We start from the raw sequence: 15,342 nt of genomic DNA on the forward strand, positions 1-15,342 counted from the left end.
GTGGTTGGGAGGCGGGGATAGTGCTGGGCAGACTTACACGGTCTGTGCCCTGAAGAGGACAGGTACAAATCAAGGTAGGGTATACTCAAAAAGTAGCACATATGAGTTTATCTTGTTGGGCAGACTGGATGGACCGTGCAGGTCTTTTTCTGCCGTCATCTACTATGTTACTATGTTTCTATGTGATAGAATGGGAGTGGAGACATCAGGACAGGACAGTCATTCAAACAGAAGAGAGTGATCAACCAAATCGAAAACAGCTGAGAGATCGAAAGAAATGACTAGGTAGATTCTCTTTATCAAGTTTAGAATATAAATCACTTAATAATGATGTAACAACAGTTTCAGTACTATTGAATTGCCTAAAGCCAGCTTGACTGGGGGGGGGGGGGGGGTGGAGAATAGAGGAATGCTCTATATGAGAGAAGTTGAGAAACACTAACCTTTCAATTTGGAACGAAAACACAAATTTGAGGCATGTCTATAGTTCGCTGGCAGGGCAGGGTCAAGTGATGAATTCTTTAAAAGGGGCTAATAAGTAGAAATAAAACAAAGATGATACCTATGTAAACTTAATACATTTTTATTAATGTATTTAGTCCAATAAAAAAGATATCTTATTTTCTTTTCTCTGTTTTGTTTTATTTCTATTTATTACCTTTAAAAGTGGACTAACATAGCTACCACATCACTTTAAAATGGGGCAAACCACAGCCTCTTTCCAAACAGAGGGAATAGAGTCTGTCTATAGACTGGCTTCAGTAATACCTGAGATAAGTGGAAGAAGATCTGCTATGGTGGTTTTTACTCAAGTAGAAGGAATAGGATCTAAAAGACAAGTGCTTGGCCTCAATGATGAAAAAGAAGAAATTGTTTCTGGTGAGAATGTGTCCCATGTAATAGCTACAGGAAAAGAAGAAAAAGAAACAGAACCTGGTGATATTGAGGGAGTGACTACCAGAGATGGCTCTGCTGAACTAGTAGCACCCAAAGAATTACAGAGAGTCTGAATTTTAGATAGAAAATAAGAGGAAGGTTCCAACGTGTTTGATGCTTTAGGGGAAGGGTGACAAAGTTGTTTCACAAACTAGTAAAAGCTATTTAGAACTATTAATAGCAGAATTAATTTGTGATGTAAAGAATTCCTTTTTATCTTGCTTAAGACAAATATTGAAATGCCGTTGGTCAACTTTACATTGTTGTAAAGTTTCAGGTGATGTGTATGGTTACTGGTCTGTTTTTATGATTTTATGTATAAAGATTTTATAAATAATAATCTTTATTTTCATAATATTAGTTTCTTATCTTACATTCTAGAGTCTTTCACTGCAGACCACAAACCTCTCTTGGGAGAGGCCCCTGAAGTGCGAGGGTATTTCCTTGGCTGTGGTTTTAACAGTGCAGGTAAGACTGGATGCAGAGTGGAAAATTCACTGTCCCTCTCTAGGAGTTCTCTGCAAAATGAACTCCTAGTACAGTAGATATGGCTTATTCTCTTCCTGCTGATGTTAGAGTTTCCATTCTTCTACAAGTATGAGGCAGTGGATGACCGCTTGTCTGAGGACTGTGCCTTAAGCAGAGAATCCCGGAAATGTTTTGCTTGGAAAATTCTAATTGCTTTCTTCGCCCTGTCTCCTCTCTGTTCACTCTTCACAACGAAAGGCAAATTTGGTGAAGTTAAAAAAGAGCTTGTAAGTTATCTACAGAATATCCCAAGACAGAGATAAATGAGCTCTGTGTCAAGGTGTCTGAGTGACTTGCGCTGAAAAATGGCTTGCGGTAGTGCAGGCGCGGGTTTTGGGCACGTGCAGAATCATTTTCAGCGCACCTGTAAAAAATGCCTTTTAAAAATGTTTGCCGAAAATGGATGTGCAGCAAAATCAAATTTGCATTGTGTCCATTTTGGGCCTGTGACCTTACTGCCAGCCATTGACCTAGCAGTAAAGTCTCACGTGGTAACTGTGCGGCTGAAAATAAAAGAAATTTTTTTGGGGGGGGCGCACGTATTGGACGTGCTCCAAAAATGAAATTACCGCAAGAACCACGCGGTAGCTCCACTTTGGCACAAAGGTGCGCGTAGAGCCTTACGTGGCTTAGTAAAAGGGCCCTGTGGTGAGGTGTTGCTGGCTTTCTCCCTATTTAGGGCATGCATTTTACTTTTATAGTGGGTATTGATGCATATAGAAATGGATACACATATTGCTTTACTCTAGTGAAAGTGAAAAGTTTTGTTGGAGAGCATGGCTGATTTGAAATGATGTTTGATTGTCTTCTAGTACCAGAGTCCAAGAGTGTGCATTGTTAACCTAGGGTCCTTTGGTTATCTGCTCCCGCCCCCATTTTGTTTACTCTTTTCAATCTCTGCTTTTCTTGGAGTCCAGGAATGATGCTTGGAGGTGGCTGTGGGAAAGAGCTGGCTTACTGGATAATTCATGGTCGTCCAGAAAAGGATATGTACGCCTATGACATCAGGCAAGTGTGACATCTTCTTTGTCTTGTGCTATGAGCATCCCCTCAACTGTGGGCAATGTTTTTATAAACTCATTCCTAGTGGAATAATCTGAGAATTGCAGTTAAGGCTGACCAGCTTGCACAGGTGGGCCAGGGAATGGGCTTCATTCTTGCTGATGGCTTGAGCCTGCTGTTTGGATGGCTCAGGGCCTCTATCCTCCCTTTCAGTCTTGACTGATTGATCTGCAACAATCCTTAATTAGATTATGTTACATGCTGGCAAGCAAGCTAGAGCTTTCTGTTCAGTTTGCTTATGGTCACAAAGCTTTCTGGCACACAAATATTTCACATTTAATGCTGTTGCTGGAAGGCCAGATAACAAGTCCGCAGGGTAGGAAGAGTGTGTGCCTGCCATGCTTCTTTCACAGAGGATCTGCAGTAGCTGAACGCACCTGCACACAGAGCAGCTGAGTGAGTGACTGCTTTGGAAATGATTTCTGATCAAGGTGACAGCTCTAACCTTTCCATCTGCTGCACTGGTTTCTTTCTGAAGCTGATCTGTGGCTTTGTTCTCCTTCCTCCTCCCCTGAAATTTTTTTGTTTCTCCTGACTAATCAGAAAATAAAGGGAAATTAATATGGGTGTCAGGGGTGTGGGTGTGTGGAGTGGATGCTTTTGCCAGTGAAGTTACAAATGCTGACATCTTGTCTGGTATCGGGCTTCTTTGTAGACCAGACAGTGCTGGCTTTAAACGTTGTCCGGGATGGTGCTTTTGCACACTGCCTCTGTAAAGTATGAGCTACAAATTATATTTTTAGATGTGTTTAAAAGAAACAATGTCTTATCAGCTGCTGGAAGAGTCTAGAGAATGGTGGAGCTGTTAAATCCTGTACCTGAAAGATGAGTAACTTTAATTTTGCACAAGTGGAAAGCACTATTACTTTAATTAATTAAAAACACAAGAAACGGCCCCACCCCTGCCCCTTCACAGCTGAAATGTACCAGAACCTTTAGTAAGGGGCCAGGATACAGGACCAGACCAGGATACAGAGCCAGTCCAGTTACTGTATTATCTGCTGTGCACCTTCCTGTATAATTCAGAGAACCTTGGGTTTTATCTGGCCCTGAGATATGGCAAGCAGCACAAAACAGAACGGCTCTTAGCCCATCTCTCCCATTTTTGTGAAATGCCATCTGTACCAAAATCTTAGGTTTCTCGGGGTTGCGCTACTTTATAAATCTCTACTTTAACCCACAATTTATTTGTATTTTGTTTACAGTTTTTGCAAAATTCTAATAGCAGGTGACAGTCTCATGATTGATTGGTGATTTCTTTCTTCTGCCCTCTTGCTCATTTCGTTTTGGGTGTCTTCTTTCCTCCCTTGGTCTGGCTGTCCTCATAATATTTTCCACAGATCTCATTCTTTTGGTCCATGCACTTCCATGTCACTTCTCCCTTTGTCTCTTCTGTCTAACACTGGCATTAGATTTCTGGTGTTTCAGTAGGACTGTTGTAAAACATTCTAGGGCCAGGGCAGAAATTTGGGAGGAGATCCCAAAGCCAGCTGGCAGGCTGCACTTTCTTTCACTTCAGGTAAGCTTAGGGCCCTCTGTGGCATGGGGGCCCAGGGCAGTTGCCCTGTTTGCACCACCCCCCTTCCTCTAATGCCAGCCCTGTGCTTCAGAGTCTAAGCAGTTAAAGTACAGTCTCATGGCGGTAGCTGTAGTGTATGAAGTGCCACTGAAGCATAGAGATTTTGAGTCTCTATGAGTAAGAAGCTGAGGCAAATGCTAGGACCAAACCTCGATGCAGCATGCTGAAACATGGGCCACATTGGTGAGGGTCCTATAATGGTTCAGCACACTGTTGAATAAGCTAAGCAGCTTTATATTTCTCTCAAGTTATACAATATATTTTTGTTTTATAAATACTTGAAATCTATATACATAAATTTAAAAAGTTTGAATAAAAAAACGATCAAGGGTAAGACTGATGATGATGTCAGTGAATCGCTGGGCTGCTTCTCGGTGTGAAAAGAATTACTGCTAAGGTCTGGTTAGAACACCATAATTTATGGTATCAGGTGCTGGGTTATTTGAGATTATACTGAAGCAGTCTAGTGCAGAAATAATGGAGGTAGGGATGGATGGATATGTTGAGGGAGGAAAAAAAGGCTACGTGAGTGCAGAAGTACCATGGAGTGCCTGACACCCAAGGAAGCTCAGTTCAAATCTCACTGCTGCTCCTTGTGCTCTTGGACGTCACTTAACTCTCCATTACCTCAGGTACAAACTTACTGGTTGCCGATGTGCAAATGTTGACACAACCCATTCACTTCGTCTGGGGACAGGGAAATACAGGCTCATTTTCGAAAGAGAAGGACGCCCATCTTTCAACACAAATCGGAAGATGGGTGTCCTCAGAGGGTCGTCCAAATCAGTTTAATCGAAAGCCGATTTTGAATGTTCCCAACTGCTTTCCGTTGCAGGGATGGCCAAAGTTCAAGGGGGCGTATTGGAGGCGTAGTGAAGGCGGAACTTGGGCGTGCCTAACACATGGACGTCCTCGACACATAATGGAAAAAATAAGGGTGTACCTGACGAGCACTTGGACGACTTTACCTGGTCCAGTTTTTCTTAAGACCAAGGCAGAAAAAGGTGGCCTAAATGACCAGATGACCACCGGAGAGAATCGGAGATGACCTCCCCTTACTCCCCCAGTGGTCACTAACCCTCTCCCACCCTCAAAAATCATCTTTCAAAATATTTTTTGTCAGCCTCTATGCCAGCCTCAGATGTCATACTCGGTTCTACCACAGCAGTATGCAGGTCCCTGGAGCAGTTTTAGTGGGTGCAGTGCGCTTCAGGCAGGCAGACCCAGGCCCATCCTCCCCCTACCTGTTATGTTTGTGGAGGAAACAGCGAGCCCTCCAAAACCCACCACAAACCCACTGTACCCACATCTAGGTGCCCCCCTTCACCCGTAAGGACTATGGTAGTGGTGTATAGTTATGGGTTTTAGGGGGGTTTGGGGGGCTCAGCAGACAAGGTAAGGGTGCTATGTTCCTGGGAGCATTTTATGAAGTCCACTGCAGTGCCCCCTAGGGTGCCCGGTTGGTGTCCTGGCATGTCAGGGGGACCAATGCACTAAAAATGCTGGCTCCTCCCACGACCAAAGGGCTTGCATTTGGTCATTTCTGAGATGGGCGTCCTTGGTTTCCATTATCGCCGAAAATCAGAAACGGCCAAGTCTAAGGACGACCATCTGTAAGGACGACCTAAATTTCAAGATTTGGGCGTCCCCAACCGTATTATCGAAACAAAAGATGGACGTCCATCTTGTTTCGATAATACGGGTTTCCCCGCCCCTCCGTCGATGCTTTTCGAGGGCATCCTCAACAAAACTTGGGTGTCCCTTTCGATTATGCCCCTCCACGTGTTCTTGAATATATATTGAGAAAGGTGTGAGCTGAATCCAAATAAATAATGGTAAGTTGGTCTTGTACAGCTAGTGAAGGGCGATTGAGCAGCATAGTACTGTACTGATATACCACAGTGAGCGACGGGTGGCTCATACCAGCCTATGCGATTGATCACACAGCGTCTAGCAGCTTCTACTTTGGGGATAGGTGATTTTTATGATCTTGCCTTGTCACAGTAAGTGCCTTCTTGTTTTCCCTGCAAGGAACCCAAATCAGTTCTGTAGTAATTTCTTTACTGCGTTGCTATACTTGCTTTTTATTCTCTTTTGCTTAATGTGATCATTCTGTGTCCCCTTGGATAGCATGAAGCTGCAGCACTGTAATTAAATCTGTGCCTAATTATTCTCTAAGTTAATAATGAAGGTGAGGATTTCAATTGAAACAATGTTTCCAATTGACGTTCCTCTTTATGGAGAAGGCACTGCCCATGCTATGAGGTGATCTGTTGTGTCATCTGTGTCTAGCCTCTCTTTCCCTATATCACATCCAAGGCTTTTTCTTTACTGACTTTTTACTTGTAGAATTACTGGTTCTTGGGGTTTTTTTTTCTGTTCTTTCTATCAATTGAAATGCTGATTTATTCAGAATGCTTGAATGTTAATATTTTATTGACTTTAGTAATTGCTTCCATGAAACCTTCATTCATTAAGGTCCGTTCTTACAAAGCGGCGGTAAGCCCAACCGCAGCAGCCCGGCAGTACTTCTCACCCTCAGTGCACTGTCATATCCAGTGCTAAAAAAATATATTTATTTTTGTAGTGCCGGTGTGTACCCAGCGGTAATCAGGCTGTGCCATTCCCTGCCCAGTTACCTCAGGGTTAGCATGGGAGCCCTTACCACCACCTCAATGGGTGGCGGTAAGCGCTCCCTCCTGAAATGGCTGTGCGGCAAGTGCTTTACTTGCCACACGGCCATTTGCTGCAGAAAAACAAGACCTACCTTTTACCTGCTGCAGTAAAAGGGAGCCTGACGCGCACCGACACTAGCACAGGCCCCCTTTTGCCGCAGCTTGGTAAAAGGGGTCCTAAGTCAAGTTCCTTTTCAGTAGCTGGTTCCCGGACAAATATGGCTTTGTTCAAATTTACTTCAGTTTAAGAAAGTTTTGACCTTTCCCCGTACTTAAATAGTAGTGTATATATTCTTGATAGTTCAGGAATTTTGTTACAGATTTTCTGTGATTGTGGCTACAGTCTTATTTTCCTTATGTTTCCCCCTACATGTTTTCTGACTCAAGTGCATTTCAGTTGGAAATAGATATTTTGCCACATTTTTGTCTCACCAGTTCTTCTGAGGCTTCCACTGCTGGGCTGTGTGAGAGACAAATTAATCAATTGCAGGAGATGAGCATGCCAGAAAGAAGCATGGATATATAGATCCGCAGAAAATGTGGATATTTACCAAGAATCCCACACAAGACCAAATTGTGCTTGAACTCCTTCATTTGCTGATGTTCCTCATCACTCTGTTAGTGTTTCTGGCAGGGTGAAATTATGCAGGAGCAGAGAAAAGCATTGTCGGTACATTGGTGTAACAGAAAGAGCAACTCTTGCTTTGAATTGTGCGTAGTCTGGATCATGCAGAAGATTCCTGCATTGGATCTGGTGTGCTGCCTACATTCAACATCATGAAAGATCATATACTTCAAACTGCTATAGTGAAAGAACCAATAAGAAGAACCCAGGTTGCTATCTGTGATTTATAATTGTCTTCTATTGACTTGCCAATCCATTAATTTAGTTAAAAGCTACCTAGAAAAAAATACACAAGGACAAGTTTTAATTGTTTCGCTGTGTTGGGGTGAATCCAAGGACACAAAGCTTTATTTTAAAAGAAACATACCTAAGTACATGGTTTGGATGAGAGAAGAACAAAACTATTCAGTCTAACTTTTTCTGATTGCATATCAACCTTTTCATAAACTGAGGCAGGTAATACTTTTAGGGTGTCATGTACTAACAGTGCTTGCTGTTAGTAAATTACCCCCTTAATGTGTTAGATGGAGAGGCCAATCAAAAATTCTTTTTCAGTTTCAGACTAAAGTAAAACTGCCACTGAAATTGTCTGAAACCTTCCAGCCAAAACGAAAATGGAAGCCAAAACTCATCACCTGGTTTCGACTGAAGCTGAAAATGAAACAGAAAACTCTAGTTTGGTTGTGTAAATGTAAACCAGTGAGGGCTGCTGGGTCTCCTGTTAAATCCACAGTATCCAAGCCAGAATATAACAGTTTAAATAATGAAAGACTGTATCTTACCTCCAAGCAAAATAGCCTCTACACACATGGACTGCAGCTAATGAAAACTGAAACTAAAAGCCATAGTGCTTTTACAGTGGCTGGTTTTTGCACCACACTTGGAGTTTCAACTGACATCATAACTCTACAGAGAGGTTAATTCCTAAGGACCGTATCATCCTAAATTTACAGTCTTAAATTCCTGCTAAATTCTATTAGAAACATTCATTTGGAGCTCTGTTTACCATATAAACTATTGTGCAAGACCATAACTGCATTACTTGCAATCACTGTACAAAAAAAAAAAAAAGACTACAAAGAATAGGCCCTTCCTTCAGGAGGACTACCTTACAATACCTGGTGGTCTAGTGGTGGTCTAGTCAGGGCAGGAGTGATGTCCCAGTTGCAGCAGCCATTTTGAGAGCAGAGCTGGAATGGGCAAGAGTAACTGGGGATTGCTCCTGCCCCAACTACACTCGTAGACCACCAGGGATTGTAAGATAGGTCTGGAGGGCCTATGGGTAGGGGGGAGGCACATAGGGTTTCCAGGAAAATGGACAACTGGGTGGGAGGGAAGGAGACAAACGGGACAAAGCACAAATTTTTGGCTTTCTCCAAAAACACGTGGTTGTTTTCAGCTAAAAACAGAAAACGTGTAAATAAAAAATAAACTTTCAGCTTCTCTCCTTATCCTATTGTAATGAGTTTGCTACCAGTGGCAAGATGCTAATCCACACTGGCATTGTTTTGCTTCATGTACAGTATTTGTACATTTTGGGGACAGTTTTCAAAGGGAATCTTCATGAACAAGACAATTTATCTGCAGAGAAGGTCTCTTTTGGAAAGTGTCCTTCTCTTCATCAGGGAAAAAAGGCAGAACCAGGAGCAGACATTAGATGGGCCAGCTGATGTATAGTGGCTGGGGGTGGGGAGGGGGAGGAAATTTCATTGGGAAATTTTCAGATGATCTTTAATCCACATACTTTGGGGCACATTTTCAAAGCACTTAGACTTACATAGTTCTAAGTGCTTTGAAAATACACACCTTTGTATCTACAAATATAAAAGTTTAAAAAATAAAACAAACCTGCCTCTGTAACACTGGCCACCATGGCCTCTATGAAAATTTACATTCCTACGGTATCTGAATGCCACTATCATACAGTATCTCCTCAAGTCTTATCTCATATGGCCTTTGGGTGTAAACCTAGTGCCATTTTGGTAGCTTCTTCTGTGGACTTCTTCCAGCTTTTCTGTTTTTTCAAAGTTATGACCTCTAGAATTGGACATAATGTTCTAGGTGTGTTCCCACCAGTGTCGTACACAGATATAGAGGTGTATTTTTAAAGCACTTAGACCTACAAAGTTGCATAGTAACCTATGGAACTGTAAGTCTAAGTGTTTTGAAAATGAGCCTCATTGAATTACTGCAGAAATTAAATAAACCTTTGAAAGTGGGAAAGCAATTACATTAAACACTGATAATTTTCCCTTCTCTTAGCTTTAAATAAATGAAATGTCTTCATTGCATACATCTATTAAGAGGCTTGGAAATGCTGAGGGCCTAGAGCTAGGTTTTTTTTTTTTCTTCCATTCTAAATTGTAGATGATGAAAGGAAACATTAACCTGCATTGTTTCTAATGCAGGGCTGGTTTCACCTGGGGGCAGTTGCTAATGATATCACTGAAAGAGCAAAAGGCAAATATGGTTTTGATAGTCCTGGCTTTAATGGCTCATTTCAGTTTGTTAAGAGACTATCTGCTGTGATTCATTACTTGTTGCCAAATTGTAGCTTTTTCCTTTCTTGTGTTGGTTCTCCCTTGGAGAGTCCGATGGTTGACTACTCTTCACTGTCTGTACTGCATTTTCTTGTGTGGTAAAATGGATTCTCTTTCTTAGATATGTTTCCCCCTTTTTTTCCTCCTTCTAGGAGATTCCACTGCTCCCTCACGAACAACAACCGCTGGATCCGGGAACGCAGCCATGAATCATATGCTAAAAATTACTCTGTTGTATTCTCCCACGATGAGCCTCTAGCAGGACGTAACATGAGAAAGGACCCACTCCATGAGGTATAGGACCATAGATGACTGAGGAAGGCATACACGTATGACCAAAGAAGACAGTGAGAAGATCACCAACTGGTTCCATTTTGTTTTCAGATCAGGCTGATCCATTCCTAGTTATACCTTATTTCATGCATAGGGATGTAGATCTGATTTTCACCTACAAAACCGGACTGAGAATCCATGCCCGTGTTGGGGTAAGACCCAAGAGTCATTCAGCCAATCCTGAAAAACTGGATCCACTTAGGAGGTAATTCTGGAAAGGTTGCCTAAAGTTGGGCGCTAAAATTCTGGGCACTGAACACAAATCCTATTTTGGCAATTATGTGCATAATTGCCATTATAGAGTACTAATGTGAGTCTGCGTTTTAGCGCCTAACTTTATTCAAAGGCTGATTGAAATACTTGCACCCAACTGCTGTCAGTTACATGTATTAACTGACAGTATCCTATAACCTAAGTGTGTGCTGGGCATGCCTCTGACCCACTCATGGCATTCCCACATGCACACCTCCCCAGTTGCACACTAAAGGAATTATGTACTGAAGTGATGTTTTTTTTATTAATTTCTTATAGAATTACAACTAAGGTCAGTTATGCACATTGCAAATTACTGCCAATTAGCACCAATTAACTCCAGTTATAGCCTATTATAATTTAACAAGTTATGCATGTAAATGCCATTTTATAACCTGTCTGTGCAAATTTGCATGCTAAGTGCAAAAGTGCATGCTGAAGGTTACTTCTAGACAGGGTGTAGAGGAGAAGAGGAAGACATAAGCCTGTCTAATTATGACTTTGTACCAGGGGCGTAGCCAGACCTTGGCTGGAGGGGGGGTCCAGAGCCCGAGGTGGGGGGGCACAGTTCAGCCCGCCAACCCCCCCTGCCGCCTCCGATGATCTGTTTCTGACTCCTGATGTCCTGTGTGTAGCCCTGTGCAGGACGTGCATGCAGAACGTCAGGAGTCAGAAACAGATCATCAGCGAAGGCGCCGGAGTCGACCGGTGCTGAAGAAGACTTCAGCTGGTGGGGGTTGGGGACTCCCGCCAGCAAAGGTACCTGGCAGCGACAGGGGAGGGTTGGCAGCGGGAGGGAGGTCCAAAGTGGCAGGGGATGGTCGGCAGCACGGGGGGGGGGGGGGGGGTCAAAGTAGAGGGAGCCAGGGCTTAATCTGTGGGGGCCCACGCCCCCGTGGCCCCACCTAGCTACACCCCCGCTTTGTACATAAAACTGTAAAAGCATTTCTTCTCTCATTGACAGTAGTCTGCTTCCTTTAAGAATGTCTGGATGTTCTGTGGCCTATACTTATGAATATGACCCATATTATAGTAACATAGTAAATGATTGCAGAGAAAGACCAACATATCCCATTGAGTCTGCCCAGGAAGGTTGTAGGGGTTGTACCTGCTCCACAGTACAGGTTACTTTTCTCATGATTTATTAGAAGTGCAAAAGTCCATTTTGAAGTACTCCACAGTATGTCCTTCTTGCCTTTTAGGGAACCACTGAGTATATCTCCCGCTCAGCCATCTATCTCCTCTTCAATCTGTCCAAAACTCTGCTGCGTGTCTTATATTCTGCCAGAGTCGCTATACTCACGTTAGCCCTCTCCTCAAGTCGCTTCACTGGCTCCCTATTCGCTTCTGCATACGGTTCAAACTTCTCCTTTTGACCTACAAGTGCATCCACTCCGCAGCTCCTCAGTACCTTTCTGCTCTCATCTCTCCCTACACTCCTCCCCGTGAACTCCGTTCGCTGGGTAAATGTCTCCTGTCGTCCCCCTTCTCCCCCACTGCTAACTCCCGGCTCCGTTCCTTCTATCTCGTTGCTCCCTATGCCTGCAATAGACTCCCTGAGCCAGTACGTCAGGCTCAGTCTCTGGCTGTCTTCAAGTCTAGGCTTAAAGCCCACCTCTTTGCTACTGCTTTCGACTCCTAACCATGACTCTCTTACTCAACACCCTCACTTATCACCCCTACCACTACAATTTCCCCACCCCTAGCTGTCTGTTCGTCTGTCCAATTTAGATTGTAAGCTCTGTTGAGCAGGGACTGTCTTTTCATGTTAATTTGTACAGCTCTGCGTAAGTCTAGTAGCGCTATAGAAATGTTTAATAGTAGTAGTAGTAGTATATCCCATTCCTTTTTTAATTCGTGCACTGTTTTTGCTTCTGCCACCTCTTTTGGGAGGACCCTCCAAGTATTCACAACCCTTTCTATTCAGTCTCTCTGTCTCTCTCCCATCCATCCAGGATCTGCCCTCCCTCTTTCTCCTTCCCTTCCATCCAGGGTTTGCCCTCCCTCTTTCTCTGCCCTGCCCCATTATTCCACCTGCCCCTAGTTCCAGCCCCAGCCAACTTCTCCCACCTGTCTCCATTTTCAACCCCATTATCCCACCAGTCCCCAGTTTTAGCCCTAGCCCCCTTCATCCACCTGTCCTGCATTACAGCCCCCCTTTTCAGCCCCAGACCCATTCTCTCATCTGCCCCCCCTTTTCAGCCCCAGACCCATTCTCCCACCTACCCTTGCCATAGTTGCATTCTCCCACCTGTCCCCTCCTCAGCCTCCAGCTCCAGCCCTCTTCTCCCATCTGATCTTCTTTTCCCATCTGAGTTCCCCTCTTTTCAGCCCCCCCCCAAGTTCCAGCCCTAGCCCCTATTTTAGCTGTTAGTTCGATCCACAGCCCCCTTCTCGTTTGTGCAACCCAGCGCCTGCATTTTTTAAATCTTTGAATCGGCAGCACAGCGCCAACATGCAGCCTCTGTGAAAGAAGCAGGTCGTCTCGGGCCTTCCCTCACTGTCCCACCCTCCTCTGGTATAATTTCCTATTTCACAGACATGCTGCCGATTGAAAGAGCAGAATATTTAAACACACATGAATACAAGTGTATTGCTTCTTCAGCTTATTGAGAGTGGAGTAGTCTCATATATAACACACGATAAAGATTATTTGATTTTTCACCCAATGACTGGGTGTATTATCTGTGTGTATTGTCTAATCATTGACTTAACCTCCACCACCCTTTGCTAATCTTATATATGAAAATATATTTCTGTTTATCAATATGCTATCATCTAATTTTATGCAGCACTTAGCTTGAACAAGTTGGTGCTCTTAAAACCCCGACAGGTCCCCGTTTCGTGGCTACTTTTTCAAGGGGGAGTCACCAGTTCTAAAACCAAAAACAAGATGCAGCACAAAGTTACTTACAAAATTGTTCTAAAAGGCATATTAGTTGTATAATTACTTGTATTCTAAATAAAAATGCTGGTGGCTTACCAAGTAACTGTCTGGTAAGCCACCAGCATTTTTATTTAGAATACAAGTAATTATACAACTAATATGCCTTTTAGAACAATTTTGTAAGTAACTTTGTGCTGCATCTTGTTTTTGGTTTTAGAACTGGTGACTCCCCCTTGAAAAAGTAGCCACGAAACGGGGACCTGTCGGGGTTTTAAGAGCACCAACTTGTTCAAGCTAAGTGCTGCATAAAATTAGATGATAGCATATTGATAAACAGAAATATATTTTCATATATAAGATTAGCAAAGGGTGGTGGAGGTTAAGTCAATGATTAGACAATACACACAGATAATACACCCAGTCATTGGGTGAAAAATCAAATAATCTTTATCATGTGTTATATATGAGACTACTCCACTCTCAATAAGCTGAAGAAGCAATACACTTGTATTCATGTGTGTTTAAATATTTTGTTATATTTTGATGCTCGACAGAGCACAGGCACAATTGTTTGATTGAAAGAGCAGGGCAGCAGAAACGAGAAGGGAGCTGTCGAGGGATCTGAGGATGGGCAGGTGGAGACTGGGGACTGCAGAGGAAAGGCAACAGCGATGGCCTGAATAGAGGGACTGGAGCAGCGCACTCCCTTTTTATTTGCACCCGGGGCGGCCCGCCCACCCCGCCTTTGGTATGCCACTGACATTCTCTGTCCCTAGTGGGCTGTCAATCAAAAGGCCCTGTTTACTAAAGTGAAGGTGTGCTGGTGTTTTTAGCGTGTGTAAACATTAGCGTTCACTAAATGCTAGAGACACCCATATATTCCTATGGGCGTCTCTAGTGTTAGCTTGTGCCTATAGCACTGCTTAGTAAGTAGGGCCCTAAGTGTTTTGTATCTGGAGCAATGGAGGGTCAACTGACTTGCTCAGGGTCACAAGGAGCCACAGTGGGAATCAAATCCCAGTTCCAGTGGCTCTTGGTTCCCTACCCTAACCATTAGGCTACTCCACTGCAAAGAATTTGTATCCCTTGCCCATTGCCTGAGCCCTCCAGTCCTACAAGTAGCAGGCTATGGGCCTGTAGCATTAATTAAAAATATTTTTGTACTATTTTGTAGCCCAGGATCCCCAGACTTGGTCCTGAAGAGCTAAACTTCAGTCAGGTTTTTCAGGATTTACTCGGTGAATAAGCAGGTATCTTCACACCATAGGAGCTGACTCTGTGGGTGCTTGAGCACCCCCAATATTGAGAAAATTCTTTGTATGTGTCCAGGGAGGGGTCATTTCCATTGGGCTTAGCACCCCCAATAATTTTGAAAAGTTGGCCCCTATGCTTCACACTATCTCCATACTGGGTAAATAGATCTCATATACCTTTACTGTGAACTGTGGGAAACCTGACTGGGTAATGAACTGAGTTCAGGGACTGTCTTTTTGTGTATGGTGTACAGCGCTGCGTATGCCTTGTAGCACTATAGAAATGATAAGTAGTAGTAGTTTGTGGACCCAGAGTGTAGTGGGTAGTAATATTTATGAGGACATAGCCATTTAAGTCTGTGGTGGAGAGGGGCTTGGTCAAGAAAGCGAGTAAACTATGAGGTTCTGTCCCAGTAAAGATAATAGGGCCAGCCAGGTGTGTGTCTTGTAGCTTTATAAGTACATAAGCATTGCCATGCTGGGACAGACCAAGGGTCCATTGAGCCCAGCACCCTGTCACTGACAGCGGCCAAAAGAACAAGCAATTTGTCCCGCCCATCCTAGAAATACTGTATTATTCCCTCGTCCAATAACATTCTATGGCTTTTTCCTCCAGGAAGCCGTCCAACCCTTTTTTGAAGTCCGCTAGGTTAACTGCCTTAACCACCTTTT

At 43.5% G+C, this 15,342-nt stretch overlaps 1 protein-coding gene across 3 annotated transcripts in view; it reads left to right on the forward strand.

Annotated features, from left to right (window-relative positions):
* SARDH (sarcosine dehydrogenase) overlaps positions 1-15,342 on the forward strand; it is a 148,474-nt gene that overhangs the window by 31,481 nt on the left and 101,651 nt on the right. For all 3 annotated transcript variants that reach the window (XM_030207696.1, XM_030207698.1, XM_030207697.1), the window contains exons 9-11: positions 1,318-1,404; positions 2,382-2,472; positions 10,098-10,239. In XM_030207696.1, the coding sequence (XP_030063556.1) occupies positions 1,318-1,404; positions 2,382-2,472; positions 10,098-10,239 (320 nt within the window). The remainder of the gene's footprint in view (positions 1-1,317; positions 1,405-2,381; positions 2,473-10,097; positions 10,240-15,342) is intronic.

This window comes from Microcaecilia unicolor, chromosome 6, assembly GCF_901765095.1.
Source record: "Microcaecilia unicolor chromosome 6, aMicUni1.1, whole genome shotgun sequence".
Taxonomy (NCBI): Eukaryota; Metazoa; Chordata; class Amphibia; order Gymnophiona; family Siphonopidae; genus Microcaecilia; species Microcaecilia unicolor.